At 42.1% G+C, this 17,234-nt stretch overlaps 1 protein-coding gene across 1 annotated transcript in view; it reads left to right on the top strand.

Moving 5' to 3' along the window:
- Window positions 1–622: 622 nt before the first annotated feature.
- The window catches only part of LOC115174734 (protein enabled homolog), a 146,661-nt gene continuing 130,049 nt past the window's right edge, over window positions 623–17,234 (top strand). Inside the window, exon 1 of the mRNA XM_029733551.1 lies at window positions 623–991. Within this exon, the coding sequence (XP_029589411.1) occupies window positions 987–991 (5 nt within the window). The 5' untranslated portion in view covers window positions 623–986. The remainder of the gene's footprint in view (window positions 992–17,234) is intronic.

Genomic DNA, 17,234 nt, shown 5'->3' with positions numbered 1-17,234 from the left:
ATAAGCGACATCCACATAGTGGCGCTCTGAGGTTTTCTTATTACACCCCGATAAAGGTCTCATTCAAAAATCCCGCAAGGGGGCACTTGCACCCCTTGAGGTATAAAATAACGTTTGCACTATCTCTGTTGCGTTTTGAGCTCTCAATAATCCCAGGGGGTGTGGCCCATAAAAACGTATAGAGATCTCAATGTTGTATCTGTCCCATTTTTGCGTGTGTGAGCACAAGGGCAGCGCCATTGATGTAACCAACATTTTAAGTAGTCCATTTTCTTCTTCTACTACTTTTATAAGTTGGTAAACAAACTGAAAGGGTGCATACTGCCACCTGGAGTGTGTTGTTTGAACAGGTATATTGTCAAGGTTGGCGATTTACTGCCATCTGCAGTTATGGAATTCAGCTTTTGCTCATAAGTATAATGCATTGGCTAACCTGGATGGAATTATGTTATCCTTCATTAACACATAGGAAGTCTCAGCCAGTTGACTACTTCAAAATGGTGAAAGTCCTCGATGGCGCTGCCCATGTTATAATGAGTTTTTGGGAACTAGAGTCCTCTATACATCTCTATGGTGTCGCCCTGTATGTTCTGTACGTCTCTACGTACTTCACGTAGTTTAGAAAAGCTTTGCGTCAGTGTTGAAGCAGAGAGACCGGGATCCCAGCGGCACGCTGCCGCTATATGAAAGACTGGAGTCTCAGCAGTGAAAACCATTGTTTTCTTCTCTTTTCTTTCATTAGAATTTCATAAACGGTGACGCGATGCACTAGATCATGTAGGATAAATCATTTAAAACATTTTTTTTTTTTACTTTACTGGATGTAACTGTGAACTAAATTCGTTCTGCGGCGTTACATTGATATTCTTATTTTGTGACATATTCAAGTGCGAACTTTCTGAAAACTATTGCGAGATAAGTCATCAGTCAAATAACATTTTAAGCCCTCGACGAATAGACTATTTTAGGCCTGTGACAGAATCATCATGAGGTGAGTAATTGATAAAAGTCTTGATTTAAAAAAATAAAAAAAAAGCATTGAAGGGTGCAACATGATTCCAAAATCTAAGTAAATTCACACAGCTAACTTTTAGTGAAGCTATATGTCCAACAACGTTTCTATTCGGAAGCGATAAATTGCAGGTTATTCGTTTGGTTATTTGGCAGTTTGTCTTGCACAAATGGTTTTATATTCTGCATGTACAGCAAATTGCAGTGCAGCAATGTCGATATGGATGTTGCCTCCTTGCATGTCAAATAGCAAGGCATGTAGTGCGCAATTGTCAGTGGTTGCTTATAACAGGGTTTACTGAAAAACAAATGATTTCATACAATGTCACACCTACACACGCCTCCAGAAAGAAACATTTCCCATAGGGTTGTGTATGCTACGGTCAATAGGTTTTAAATCATTGTCATTTTTTTTGGCATTATCTTGGGATTATCCACGACAATGATATAATTAAATGTATTTGTCACATTAATTCTAACATCCGATGTTTCGTTAATGTTGACAACTCGACAGGGCTATGGGGCGGCAAGTATCCTAGTGGTTAAAGCGTTGGGCCAGTAACCGAAAGGTTGCTTCATAGAATCCCCGAGCTGACAAGGTAAAAAAACAAACAACTGTATTTCTGCCCCTCAACTAGGCAGTTAACACACTGATCCTAGGCCGTCAAAGTAAAACAATAATTTATTAAATGACTTGCCTACTTAAATAAAAATATGCAGGTTTATTCCGCAAGGGTTGTGCACTCACTGACTGCTGTGTCTTGAAACAAACACATGTATTCTAATTGCACATTTATACACAATTCAAAAAGCTGTATTTGGTAAGTATGATTAATATCATTCATAATGATTTGTTACTGCTCTAAGGTCATTCTCCCACCTATGTCAGGCTTGTTGATGATGTACTCCACTGCACTCAGGTGGCCCATGTTGTCTCTGCAGGTTTAATCCCAGGACAACAACAAACATCTCAGATAGTCTTACATCATATTTTGTCTATGCCTGTATTCAAGCAGTGAGAAGTTGTTGATAAAGATAAGTGTATTATCTTAAGTGTATAAGTGACATAGCCTTGTGGTTGTTTGTAAAAAAAAAAAAGGGCTCTCATTGTTACAGTGCTTTCATCACATTGTAGTGGAGGGAGTTTTCTGTGGGCTAGGGAGAGTTCAAATGTCAAGGCTTGGTCCACAGTTAGAGTGACCCCTACTCAGATCAATGACTCAACATTGTGTGAGTGTGTGGTGGGGGTGGGCTTCAGGGAAAGTTCTAAATGGGGCCAGCTGCTGGCATCTCTCCAATGGAGCCTCATTTAACGATGGCTCTGGCTGCTCCAAGGAACTAAAACACTGCTGGAATTCTCAAATAATTTTGATCCACCTTGCTGATTGGTGATCAGTGATCACATTACTTATTGGAAATAGTAAATAACAGTAAATGGTGGGTGACGTATTCTATGGAAATAGTAAATGACAGTAAATGGTGGAAGTAGTATTCTATGGAAATAGTAAATGACAGTAAATGGTGGAAGTAGTATTCTATGGAAATAGTAAATGACAGTAAATGGTGGAAGTAGTATTCTATGGAAATAGTAAATGACAGCAAATGGTGGGTGATGTATTCTATGGAAATAGTAAATGACAGTAAATGGTGGAAGTAGTATTCTATGGAAATAGTAAATGACAGTAAATGGTGGAAGTAGTATTCTATGGAAATAGTAAATGACAGTAAATGGTGGAAGTAGTATTCTATGGAAATAGTAAATGACAGTAAATGGTGGAAGTAGTATTCTATGGAAATAGTAAATGACAGTAAATGGTGGAAGTAGTATTCTATGGAAATAGTAAATGACAGTAAATGGTGGAAGTAGTATTCTATGGAAATAGTAAATGGTGGAAGTAGTATTCTATGGGAATAGTAAATGGTGGAAGTAGTATTCTATGGGAATAGTAAATGGTGGAAGTAGTATTCCATGGAAATAGTAAATGGTGGAAGTAGTATTCTATGGAAATAGTAAATGGTGGAAGTAGTATTCTATGGAAATAGTAAATGGTGGAAGTAGTATTCTATGGAAATAGTAAATGGTGGAAGTAGTATTCTATGGAAATAGTAAATGGTGGAAGTAGTATTCTATGGAAATAGTAAATGACAGTAAATGGTGGGTGATGTATTCTATGGAAATAGTAAATGACAGTAAATGGTGGAAGTAGTATTCTATGGAAATAGTAAATGACAGTAAATGGTGGAAGTAGTATTCTATGGAAATAGTAAATGACAGTAAATGGTGGAAGTAGTATTCTATGGAAATAGTAAATGACAGTAAATGGTGGAAGTAGTATTCTATGGAAATAGTAAATGACAGTAAATGGTGGAAGTAGTATTCTATGGAAATAGTAAATGACAGTAAATGGTGGAAGTAGTATTCTATGGAAATGGTAAATGACAGTAAATGGTGGAAGTAGTATTCTATGGAAATGGTAAATGACAGTAAATGGTGAAGTAGTATTCTATGGAAATAGTAAATGACAGTAGATGGTGGGTGACGTATTCTATGGAAATAGTAAATGACAGTAAATGGTGGAAGTAGTATTCTATGGAAATAGTAAATGACAGTAAATGGTGGGTGGCGTATTCTATGGAAATAGTAAATGACAGTAAATGGTGGAAGTAGTATTCTATTGAAATAGTAAATGACAGTAAATGGTGGAAGTAGTATTCTATGGAAATAGTAAATGACAGTAAATGGTGGGTGGCGTATTCTATGGAAATAGTAAATGACAGTAAATGGTGGAAGTAGTATTCTATGGAAATAGTAAATGACAGTAAATGGTGGAAGTAGTATTCTATGGAAATAGTAAATGACAGTAAATGGTGGGTGACGTATTCTATGGAAATAGTAAATGACAGTAAATGGTGGGTGGCGTATTCTATGGAAATAGTAAATGACAGTAGATAATGGAAGTAGTATTCTATGGAAATAGTAAATGACAGTAAATGGTGGAAGTAGTATTCTATGGAAATAGTAAATGACAGTAGATAATGGAAGTAGTATTCTATGGAAATAGTAAATGACAGAATACTACTTCCACCATTTACTATGGAAATAGTAAATGACAGTAAGTGGTGGAAGTAGTATTCTATGGAAATGGTAAATGACAGTAAATGGTGGAAGTAGTATTCTATGGAAATGGTAAATGGTGGAAGTAGTATTCTATGGAAATAGTAAATGACAGTAGATGGTGGAAGTAGTATTCTATGGAAATAGTACATGACAGAATACTACTTCCACCATTTACTATGGAAATAGTAAATGACAGTAAGTGGTGGAAGTAGTATTCTATGGGAATAGTAAATGGTGGAAGTAGCATTCTATGGGAATAGTAAATGGTGGAAGTAGTATTCTATGGAAATAGTAAATGGTGGAAGTAGTATTCTATGGAAATAGTAAATGGTGGAAGTAGTATTCTATGGAAATAGTAAATGGTGGAAGTAGTATTCTATGGGAATAGTAAATGGTGGAAGTAGTATTCCATGGGAATAGTAAATGGTGGAAGTAGTATTCTATGGAAATAGTAAATGGTGGAAGTAGTATTCTATGGAAATAGTAAATGGTGGAAGTAGTTTTCTATGGAAATAGTAAATGGTGGAAGTAGTATTCTATGGAAATAGTAAATGGTGGAAGTAGTATTCTATGGAAATAGTAAATGACAGTAAATGGTGGAAGTAGTATTCTATGGAAATAGTAAATGGTGGGTGAAGTGGAAGTAGTATTCTATGGAAATAGTAAATGGTGGGTGAAGTGGAAGTAGTATTCTATGGAAATAGTAAATGGTGGGTGAAGTGGAAGTAGTATTCTATGGAAATAGTAAATGGTGGGTGAAGTGGAAGTAGTATATTATGTTAACAACTTGCTTGTTTTCTATTTTTTCTTTTTGTTCATTAGTCAACAAACATGAGTGCCAAAAGGGGGGCTAGGCTATTAGATGTGCCTGGTGGGTTTGTCCAGTAGGTGTAGGTTGGTGCTTGGGTTTACTGGCTGGCCTGACAAACTCATGGCCATTTGTTGGTGTGTCTCAGGACAGACCGCCTGGAGGTCGTCTTTCTCCATTAACTAATCAGGCACTATAAGCCGAAAGACCTGTCAACATAAGACACCTTCACTATGTCAAAGTGATGAATGCTAAACTGTACTTGTTCCTTTTAAATCCCTAACCCATGATGTGCCAAAATAGAGCCACGAGGCCGTTATGCATCATATGAAGTGAAGCACACTTGACGTTGTATCAGTCCCGCTAGATAATTGAGCATCAGGCGACTTTGCTGTGATGTGTCAAAGTAACAACCCCTGATTGCCTTTTCCTTTTGAGGAGCCTTTTGCAGTCACACTGATGCTGAGAAATCGCAGCCACTGAAATGGCCCCAAGCTTTACTCATTTAAGACAACCACTCTCATGTGATTAAAAGACAAAGGCTGGTATTATGAGATTTACTCTTGTTACTAGCCTATGTTATTCTTACACCATGGGTAATATTAACTTTTAGAGGTTTATTTGGTAATTCTTGCATTTTATGTATGATCACACCAAAACATTTGTAAGTGCTGCTGGTATTTTAACATGAAAAGTTTTCCTGATGACTGCCACAATTATATTCAGCCTCTGGTTTTTAATGGGATGGATTAACCCCCAAAATCGTAAAACAAATAATTTGATCCAAGTTTTTCTTGAGCCTAATTGTGCTAGCTACTGCTGTATGGTAGAGACTATCTACAGCAGTCAAGAGGGGTGAACAGAGGGGGGGGGGGGTGTGTGTCTCTCCACAGTCAGCCGTGAGTGAGAGGAAAGCCAGGCTGTAATCCCAGATAGTCTCTTCCATACAGCAGTAACTGGCTCACATTTCTCATTTGATTGTCATAAGACTGTGGCATGAGTCTTCGGAATAGGATGTAAGAAAGAAGTCATTGTTCTCCAATGATTTCTTTTGAAGTTTTCAGGTTCCATCACCCACTCGACCCTCCACCATCTGCTCTTCCCATCCCCCTGTCCCTACCTCTCTCTGGCTATCCATCCCTAATCTCTCATTTCTCATCGGTTCACCGAAAAACTGCAAACCAGCCTTTCTATAACACTTTTTTCTTTTGGCCTCTATCTGACGTCATTGCAGAGGAGTTCCATCTTTCAATGTGGAAAGACTGTTATCTCTGAGCGATTGTTCGTCCAAGGAAAGTGGACCCAGGAGGGAATCGCCAGGATTAGGGCTGATTCACAGGAGACAAGTGACTTTGTACTCAAATTATTTTATATAATGTTTAATCCACTGACTTCATTAAAACATTTTTGTCTGTTGTGTTTCCCCCCCACCTTTCGTGTGTGTGATGCTCAGTTTAAATGGGTATAAGTAAGATGCCCTGTCTTTGTGTGCGTGTACACAGTTTTATCTGGTGACGCATCTCGTGATGGTGAGTTACATCAGACCGTAGCAGCAGAGCCAAAGGGCTGTCAGTGTGTCCTGATAACGCACTCACTCAACCCCCACCCCACCTCACCCTTTGTGTTCTTCATGCCTCTGCTTTGCCACTTCATTGAGCCAACCCACAAGTAAAATAAGGAAACAGAACTGGCTCCATTGTTAAAGATATGGAGGATTTGTCTTGCCTTGTCTCTCTGACATGAATCACTCCTCTACACATGGTGAAGAGGGCCTTGTCACTTACTGCTGCAGTACAGGAAGACTGGAGGAGGCCAAAGTGACAGGCTCAGTGAGGAATTTCTTTTTTTTTTCCAGTTGTATTGGACTTTTTTTCTTCTTTCTTGCTCTTCTTCTGTACTGGAGTATAAAGTTGTATGCTGACAGGGCGACGCTCTCCTCCATTAGAATGACTGGCCTCTCAGTACCACAGCATCAATCGGCTCTACCTCAACGCCTGCATACCAAAGTGAGTGTGGCAGTGTCATCTCCCCACAGTGTTACCAAGTCACCCTTTTGTGATTATGCTTTTAACATTGCATTCAGTTTTCATGGAACAGGAAGCGGACAACTTTTGTTTTAAGCCTCCTATATTTGGTCAAATGACACAGGATTACTATAATGGCTTCCTTTATTATGAGGGTAGCATTATTTATAAAGTAAACAATGCTGCTTTTGCTAACAGTCCATTTTTAAATGCTGCTCTAAAGCCCTGGTGGAAATAGGTTATGTTAAGCTCTGTTATAACTTCCTGTCGTCTCTCTCTTTTAAAACAGGAATGTTATTTTAACCTCCTGAGGTATTATTCCAAGGTTTCCAACCTTTGCTTTGGTATGACCTTAAACATTATATCAGTTACCGTTTATTACAGTCTATAAAACATTGACTGCATTTTTTTGAAATAACATATTACAGTGGGTTTACCTGAAACAGGATTCGGCCTACAGTTTTACCATTTGTCCCTATGGAGCGAAGCCATGAGCCCTGCCCCCTGCTGTGGGGGTTGAGTGGTTGGGCCAGGTGGCAAAGGGATAAAACCCTGACATATGCCCAGCCCACTGTCTCTTTCTCTCTCTCTCTCTCTCTCTCACACACACACACACACACACACACACACACTCCCTTCCTTTCTCACTCTCTGGCGATGGAATAGTTGCCTGCAAGGTGAACTTGGCATCTATAACAGGGGCCAAAGATCAGCACCTTCGAGAGGTGTGGATGTAGAGAGTTTTGATTGACAGGTCTTGTATGTGTACGGTAGAGGTCTTCTCTGGTCCAACCTGAGGACAATCGGATCCGGACCCAATTTATTTATAGAAAAAGGGAGACCCCGGACCCGAGAAAAATCAGACCTGGACCCGACCCATACCATAACCCGATTGGACCCAAGGTGAAAAAATTATAATTCAGACAAGTTGCTCTTCTGGTTTACGTCTTTTATATGTTGGCTAGGCGTTCAGTAAGTCAAATTCACCTTATTGGAGCAATGTTTACCACTAACACCTGTTAGCTGTGAAGTCCTAAGATGAAATATCAGAGTTTTATAAAGAAATGCTCAGTGCTGTCTCTGCCTTTGGCCCAATGTGGTTTTCACCCCCTCCTGTTGTCCTTGGAATCAGTTACCCTGGGTGTGTCTTGAATATACCGAACATTAAAAACACCTTCCTAATATTGAGTTGTACCCCCTTTTTCCCTCAGAACAGCCTCAATTTGTCGGGCCATGGACTTTACAAGGTGTTGAAAGCGTTCCACAGGGATGCTGGCCCATGTTGACACAATGCTTCCCATACTTGTGTCAAGTTGGCTGGATTTCCTTTGGGTGGTGGACCATTCTTGATACATACGGGGAAACTGTTGTGTGAAACCCAGCAGCGTTGCAGTTCTTGACACAAACCGGTGCACCTGGAACCTACCACCATACCCTGTTCAAAGGCACTTAAATATGTTGTCTTGCCCATTCACCCTCTGAATGGCACACATACACAATCCATGTCTCAACTGTCTAAAGGTTAAAGAATGATTCTTTAACCTGTTTCTTCCCCTTCATGTACACTGATTTTGAAGTGAATTTAAGAAGTGACATCAATAAGGGATCATAGTTTTCACCTGGTAAGTCTGTTATGGAAAGAGCAGGTGTTCCTAATGCTTCGTACACTCTGTATTTGACCTAATTGTTTTTTGGACACGGTCATTCCCATTCTCTCTGGTCAGTGTGTGATTACGACAGGGCAGTGCTGGGTGACCAGCTGCATATGGCGGCTGCTCGGTCATGTGTGCATGACGCACTCGTGGGATCCTCAACAAGCATGATTTCCTGTGGCAGGTCATAGATCTCTCTGCATGCTCTCCTCAGTCCATTCCCATCCGTCCACCATCTTAACTCTGACTGCCGATTATGAGCAACATGACTCATAAGTTTCCCATTGATATCAATTCATGTTTTATTGATCTGATTAAGAAATGTCTGGGGAAGAGCGCGTTAGAGGGGGCCTACACTGTCTTCCAACCCCATATATCAGTGAGTTGACACGCAGCAGGCTGTCTCTGGTTCACTGACACAGACAGGCCTTCATCCCTTAGTGTGCCGGTGCACCCGCCACACAGCAGCGTCACTCTGGGACAGATGTGCCAGGACTGGACAATGGGATTACCTTGCTCTGATCTCTGTTTTATAAAAGCAGGGTGGGTCTCTAGGGAGATTTGACTGGTGATCACTGGAACGTGACCTGAAGCTGTAGTAAAAGCAGACCTACTGAGACCCCTACAGTGCTGGCTAAAGGGATTAATATTGCTCCCTCGCTGCCCCTGCGTTGCTAACATGGTGAACCCTTAGCTAGCAGGTCACTGTCCACTACAGATGCGTGAAATGAACACCCGCCCGGCTCACCAGATCCATGACAGCGTCAAAGTATTGTTAGCCTCCTGTAGATCCTTTGAAACCTGGTGTTTTGAGAAGCAGAACCCTCTTTCTACTGATGGAGACTGTAAAACAAGTTGGTCGTCCTTACTGCAGTAGCGGTCTCTGGAAATTTTTCATTACTACTGGAGCTGCCAGCCGTGCGCTGACTGGTGTGTGTCTTTTTAATCCAGCTCTTGCAAGCTATTCACCCTGTTACTGCTGCTGCATGCTACTGTAGCGTAGGCAGCCAGCCTCTGTTATTGAGTGTGGCACTCTCTCTCAATTCTCTCTCTCAATTCTCTTCCTACAGTCTCTTGCTCTTCAGCCTGGGTAGAAAACCCCTGTCAGTTGGCTCTTGAGCATGTGACCTCTGTTTCCAGTGCCAACTATTCCCCATAGGGCTAGAATCACTGCAGTGCCCATGCATCTGGAGCTGTGCACTCTGCTAGGATTGTCTGTGTTATTGTGTGTCCATGTTAGCCATCACTTTACATACTCTGCATAATATTTGGTGGTGCTAAGTTCTGGGTGCTTGGACACAGCACTGTCTTTTCACCCTGCTCTCTCTTTGCTTCTTGTAGAACACTTAAAGCCCATTTAGGAGCCGAACGCATCAGCAGCACAGCAGTGAGCCTTGCTGCATGGCCCTGTCTCCATATATAGTGACATTTAAATGCAAAGTTGTCATTTGTGAGAAGCTTAGGGCCAATATGGGTAGAGGGCGGATGTAGCTGTGCTTGTATGGAGGAGGACACGGATGATTATGCAGACCTACCAGAACACACTGGAAATTGCATGATTTTTAGCTATCTTTCTCTCTCTTTGCTCACAATTTATGAATTCTCAGTGTTGTGGCATACATCAGAAATGGTCCTGCCTAAAGGACGAATTTGTGGAGAACAGCGAGAGAAGGGTGCATCGATCCACGCATACAGATGAGACAGACCAGCAGTTTAGCTCTGTAATGCAGCCTTGCTTTGTTCGGCCTCGTATGCCTGTGTGCAGTCTTCCATGCTGAGCGCATTGAATAGTTAACGCGGAATACTTTTCCACATAGAAGGGGTTGCCCAGGCAACACAAAATGCAGGGAAATCTAAATTCTGTTCGCCTCCGAAGAAGTCGAGTCTTAAAGGAAGAGCGAGGTGGTGAAAAGCTTCCAAGGTTATGGTGGAGGTGAAGGCATTGCGTTAGGAACCCCACAATGCCCTAGATGATAAACTAACCCGTACAAACATCTTTCCTTTGTTTGTGTGACAATGAATGGAACACTGAAAAAGAATAATTTGACACATGAACTCCCCTGACTGAGAACACGCTCCTTTGTTTCGTGACCGCTCGGTGCAGGATTGAGAAAAGAAATGCATTACTTCTAGGGGAAAGAGAACTGGCGAAGTACAAGCAGATCTTCTGAAAGGGCCTCTTTTTAGCAAAGCGTGAACTGCCTGAAAAGCTCAACTAATTAGTGTGCGTTGGTGGGAGAAAAGCTGTGGGGGCAGAGCCAAGACACCCCCGCCAGAGTTTAACCTCTCTTCTATGTAGGGGTGGAGATTCCAGGAAACGCTAGAGCTTTCTAATGACCTATTATCAAAACCAAGCACGCATCAGACCCCTATTGTGGAGAGCTAGTATGCTTTTGCCTAATATTTTGTGGTTTAAATATGTGACTCACCACCTGGATTTGGTCTTATGTAGTGAAATTGTGTTTTTTACATTGGATAAAAGTAAAGATTCAAAGCTTCAAAATTGTATCATATCATCATTTTTGAGGAACAATGGGGAAAGTAATTCTTCTTTTGAAAGTTGATCAACTTGTAAACTCACTTTTGAGAAAATTGGCCTCTGAATGTTTTGGTATCTAGTGAAGAGCTCTGCTTTGTCTACACCCATTTAGCATTGTTCACAAGCTTTAGCCCCACCTATCTTGTTTCGCTCCCGGAGCATTCGGAGCGCGCTCTGGACGATTTTGTTTACCTCCAACATGAAAACAGCCTAACCAGCTCTGCTGGCAACAATTTCATTGTTTTCTATTTTATTTTCTATTTTGTGTTATCCAATTTGGTTATTAGTCTTGTAGTCTTATTAGTCTCGCTGCAACTCCCTTACGGACTCGAGAGGTGAAGGTCGAGAGCCGTGCGTCCTCCGAAACGCAACCCAGCCAAGCCGCACTGCTTCTTGACACAATGCCCGCTTAACCCGGAAGCCAGCCGCACCTATGTGTCAGAGGGAACACCTGGCGACCGTGTCAGCGTCACCCGGCCCGCCACAGCAGTTGCTAGTGCGCGATGGGACAAGAACATTTCTGCCGGCCAAACCCTCCCCTAACTCGGGCGACGCTGGGCCAATTGTGTGCTGCCCCATGGGTCTCCCGGTCGCGGCTGGCTGCGACAGAGCCTGGACTCGAACCAGGATTTCTAGTGGCACAGCTGGCACTGCGATGCAGTGTCCTAGACCACTGCGCCACTCGGAAGGCCTCATTATGCTTTTTTGCCTACCTTTACTTACACCAGACATATTCAACAGGTGTTGTACACTTTTTAGCTTAAGACAGGTAGGTGGGTAGGTAGGTAAACAATAAACCTAGCTAGATAAATAACGTGTAAGATCACATAACGTCAGCTAATGAGCCAGCCAGCTAGTTAAACAACAATGAACATAGTGCCAAATCATGTCATTACTACCCTGCATGAATCTGCTGGGAGCAAACCAACCAGGTTCAATGTTAGCTAGCTAACATTAGGCTCTAACTAGCAAGCAAACGGTTCTGGGACTAGAATGTCATACACGTGTCGTTAGCTAGGGAGCCAGCCAGCTAACGCTAGCTAGCTAACAGTACACTTTAGCTTGAAAGTAATCCGCTTTCTGTCAAAATTAGAATTGTGTAATATCTGAAAGTCTAGCTAGCTACATATCTACATGCATCATCCTACATGATTCACGCGTCTCCCTGTCATGGATACCATGCCACGGTTGCCCCTAGTTTGAAGATGTAATCCGGAGACGGGTGTTTTCTCATCACTTTAGCTATCATACTCTAATTCCACTCGATCCTCCAGAAAGTGGAGAGCATCACTTGTGCAGCTCCACTACACAATCATTTAAAAAAAATGTTTTTAAACAATGTTCCACAGGATTACCAACACAGACCAACCAGCTCAAACAGACAGCCTTCTATATGGCAGACCAATTCAAACTTCTCTCTCGGCATGTCCAGCCCACTCATTATCTCAGCCAATCATGGCTAGTGGGAAGGTTGCTGGCTTTTTCTGTGGCTTAACCAACAGGTCTCGTAATTTTAAAACCTTTTATTTACAGATGGCATACCAGTTTAAGGCACATGAAAGTTCACGTTCCAGAAGGCAGTTCGGCCAAAAAACGCATTTATATATAAAAAAACGTTCCAATGGCTCTCCTGTGAACTTGTGACATACGCCTAGTTTCCTGAAACGGCTCACGCATATGATACGTTTTAGTTTAGCTATGTCATAATATGACAGTATGATGGATTGTTTAGAGACTTTTAGCCAACACTTCCATAGATGTCGTTTAAGAGCCGGCGCAGTCGGTATCACTGTCGTACTAACTACTGTAGCTATGAGGAGAGTCACTCGACCGGAGTCTGACTAAAACCAAACTCACACCACCTGACCTTTGTACAGCAGTGGACCTTATTACCTACACTGCACCACTGCACTTCCTGTCCCTCTGTTAGCATCCGTTAAAATGTGACAAGATCTTTCAGTCCTTTGGCCAAGTGTCCATGTGATTAGATCCTTGCCTTGCTAAGAGGCTGTGTCAATGTGTGTGATCTAACACTGTTAGCGCTAAGGGACAGCGAGAGAGCCATGTGAAGCCCCACAGGAAATCACTAATCACTACTGGGTCAGGATAATCAAAGGGAAACACAGTCCTACTGCCACACTACTGCTGCGCTACATGGAGGATGTAATAAAGCTAGTAAACATTCAGGTCCAATACAAAGTTCTCCTTGTATGAATATTCGGTTTCATGTTATCTACATTCAGAGATCTGCTCATCCCTTTCTATATCCAGTACTTAAGTGCATATCTAACATACAACTTGACTGAATGAATGATCAATAATGTTGTCACAAAGCTTAATGACAGCCTCTCAGCGCAACGGGGGGTAGTGTCAGTGAAAGTGTGTGACACGTCGTTCTACTAGCCCACAGCAGTTTACACTCCTGATTCACTGACCCTTTAGCAGTGGCAGTTCTAGCTTATACAGTGAGGGGGGAAAAAGTATTTGATCCCCTGCTGATTTTGTACATTTGCCCACTGACAAAGAAATGGTCAGTCTAATTTTAATGGTAGGTTTATTTGAACAGTGAGAGACAATAACAACAAAAAAATCCAGAAAAACGCATGTCAAAAATGTTATAAATTGATTTGCATTTTAATGAGGGAAATACGTATTTGACCCCCTCTCAATCAGAAAGATTTCTGGCTCCCAGGTGCCTTTTTATACAGGTAACGAGCTGAGATTAGGAGCTCACTCTTAAAGGGAGTGCTCCTAATCTCAGCTTGTTACCTGTATAAAAGACACCTGTCCACAGAAGCAATCAATCAATCAGATTCCAAACTCTCCACCATGGCCAAGACCAAAGAGCTCTCCAAGGATGTCAGGGACAATATTGTAGACCTACACAAGGCTGGAATGGGCTACAAGACCATCGCCAAGCAGCTTGGTGAGAAGGTGACAACATTTGGTGCGATTATTCGCAAATGGAAGAAACACAAAAGAACTGTCAATATCCCTCGGCCTGGGGCTCCATGCAAGATCTCACCTCGTGGAGTTGCAATGATCATGAGAACGGTGAGGAATCAGCCCAGAACTACACGGGAGGATCTTGTCAATGATTTCAAGGCAGCTGGGACCATAGTCACCAAGAAAATAATTGGTAACACACTACGCCGTGAAGGACTGAAATCCTGCAGCGCCCACAAGGTCCCCCTGCTCAAGAAAGCACATATACATGCCCGTCTGAAGTTTGCCAATGAACATCTGAATGATTGAGAGGACAACTGGGTGAAAGTGTTGTGGTCAGATGAGACCAAAATGGAGCTCTTTGGCATCAACTCAACTCGCCGTGTCTGGAGGAGGAGGAATGCTGCCTATGACCCCAAGAACACCATCCCCACCGTCAAACATGGAGGTGGAAACATTATGCTTTGGGGGTGTTTTTCTGCTAATGGACAGGACAACTTCACCGCATCAAAGGGATGATGGACGGGGCCATGTACCGTCAAATCTTGGGTGAGAACCTCCTTCCCTCAGCCAGGGCATTGAAAATGGGTCGTGGATGGGTATTCCAGCATGACAATGACCCAAAACACACGGCCAAGGCAACAAAGGAGTGGCTCAAGAAGAAGCACATTAAGGTCCTGGAGTGGCCTAGCCAGTCTCCAGACCTTAATCCCATAGAAAATCTGTGGAGGGAGCTAAGGTTCGAGTTGCCAAACGTCAGCCTCGAAACCTTAATGACTTGGAGAAGATCTGCAAAGAGGAGTGGGACAAAATCCCTCCTGAGATGTGGGCAAACCTGGTGGCCAACTACAAGAAACGTCTGATCTCTGATTTGCCACCAAGTACTAAGTCATGTTTTGCAGAGGGGCCAAATACTTATTTCCCTCATTAAAATGCAAATCAATTTATAACATTTTTGACATGCGTTTTTCTGGATCTTTTGTTGTTATTCTGTCTCTCACTGTTCAAATAAGCCAACCATTAAAATTATAGACCGATCATTTCTTTGTCAGTGGGCAAACGTACAAAATAAGCAGGGGATCAAATACTTTTTTACCTCACTGTATGGCTCCTTGGACGAGTCCCCCCCCCCCCCCCCCCAAAAAACAAACAATTCTGCACTGTCATTTTTATTCAGACATTTGGAACAACACAAATAATCACAACATTTAAAACTATAGAAATATAAAAATAAGGCTTCTAAATATCAAAAAGTAACAAAGACAAATACAAATGCATTGTAGTATATAAATGCAAATAAAGTGTATTGAATTATTACGTTATTGCTAACACACAAAAAACGAAATTGCACAACTCCTATCATACACAAATATAATTGCATTGAATAGCGCATTGAAAAGTTAACGCGGAATCCTTTTCCACATAGAAGGGGTTGCCCAGGCAACACAAAATGCAGGGAAATCAAAATTCTGTTCGCTTCCGAAGAAGTCAAGTCTTAAAGGAAGAGCGAGGTGGTGAAAGGCTTCCAAGGTTATGGTGGAGGTGAAGGCATTGAGTTAGGAACTCCACAATGCCCTAGATAATAACCTAACACACACAAAACTAAATTGCACAAATCCTATCATACACAACTAGAATAACATACTTAGAGAGCCTGTGTATTACACTATTGCACTTCAAACAAGAAACACACAAACTAAATTGCACAACTGCCATCTAAACCCTGACCTTTCTTGCCTTCCTTGATGCCAAGTCATCAATTACATCATCATAAGAAATCTGCCCAGCAATTGCATGGTTAATACTGATGACAGCAAGGCCACTAAGGTGTTCCTATGATGTGGTGGACCTCAGGTAGGATTTGATGAGCTTCAGCTTTGAAAAGCTCCTCTCTGCTACAGTCACTAGAAGAGAGAGACAAATTCTGAGAGCAGTCCACAAATTTGGATACACTTCTGAGAGCTCCCTTTCCTGTATAAATATCAGCAGCTCAAGCAGGGTCATGGTCTTCGATGGCAAGTTCTTCAGTTCCTGTGCAAGCTCTCTGCAATCCAAGTCTGAGTGTTCTTTATAGTGCAGTGTCATACTAATTGCCTCACATTGTTCTGTCAGCTCCTCATTTAAGAGACTTTGGAAGGTTGACAGCACTCTAAACTTCTCTCCCACAATTTCCATTGTGGATAATCTTTCCTGAAGGGCTGAGGTTGCAGCATCAACATTGACATTGAAAAATGTCACCTCCAGCTGCTTCAGGGCATCAATCAAAGGCTCATCAAATGATTCGTATGAAAAGTGCCGCTTTGTGGACCTCAGCCTTTGTTGTAGAACAGCCTCTACATTCATACCCTCGCAAATATCCTTGGCTGACGTTTGTGCAGTCATAAAGCCTGTTGCCCTGTAGTTGCTGAGATCTCTCTTGTCTTTCTGTGAAGACTGACTGCAACATCTACATGCATACTGGGAGACTGCATCAGCTTGCTCACATGTTGGATCTGGCTCAAGATGTCATACCACACCACTGTACAGATGCTGAAGCGGTATGATTTAAACCACCTCTGACAAGGACTGGGCCTCAATCTTTATCATAAGGTCTTTGGTTTGATCCCTCACCTCAATCAGTTCCTCTCTCACCGATGCTGTCAAATACTTCAGTGGCTCGACACTCTTGACTTTACTCTCCCACCTTGTCTCAGTCCACATCTTCAAAGTGATGTCCACATGTTTTATCAGGATGGCCCATTGCTGTGTGGAGGCTGAGAACAAGGTGTGCAGTTTGTGTAAGATGCCAAAGTAACTGTGGCATCGACAGAACTTTTGGCAGCATCAGCCACAACCAGGTTCAATGTGTGAGCCCCACATGGCACAAATAGAGCTCTTGAATTCATTTCCAGGAGTCTGGCTTGGACACATTTATAAGACTGGCCTCTGCAGTACTCAAAAGGAATTTTTAGCTCTTTTCAGAATCCGGGATGCCAAATGTTGGCCCGTGGATTCCTCTGCCTCCAGAAACTCCATAAAATGTTTACTTGTGGGGCTCCTCCTTCAGTGACACAATTCTAATCACAACTGACAACTGTTCAGTGTGGCTGAAATCTAAGGTGCAATCTAGAATGATGGAGAATAATTTTTCCAGCTT

This window comes from Salmo trutta, chromosome 35, assembly GCF_901001165.1.
Source record: "Salmo trutta chromosome 35, fSalTru1.1, whole genome shotgun sequence".
Taxonomy (NCBI): domain Eukaryota; kingdom Metazoa; phylum Chordata; class Actinopteri; order Salmoniformes; family Salmonidae; genus Salmo; species Salmo trutta.
This window is presented reverse-complemented; position numbering and strand designations above follow the sequence as displayed.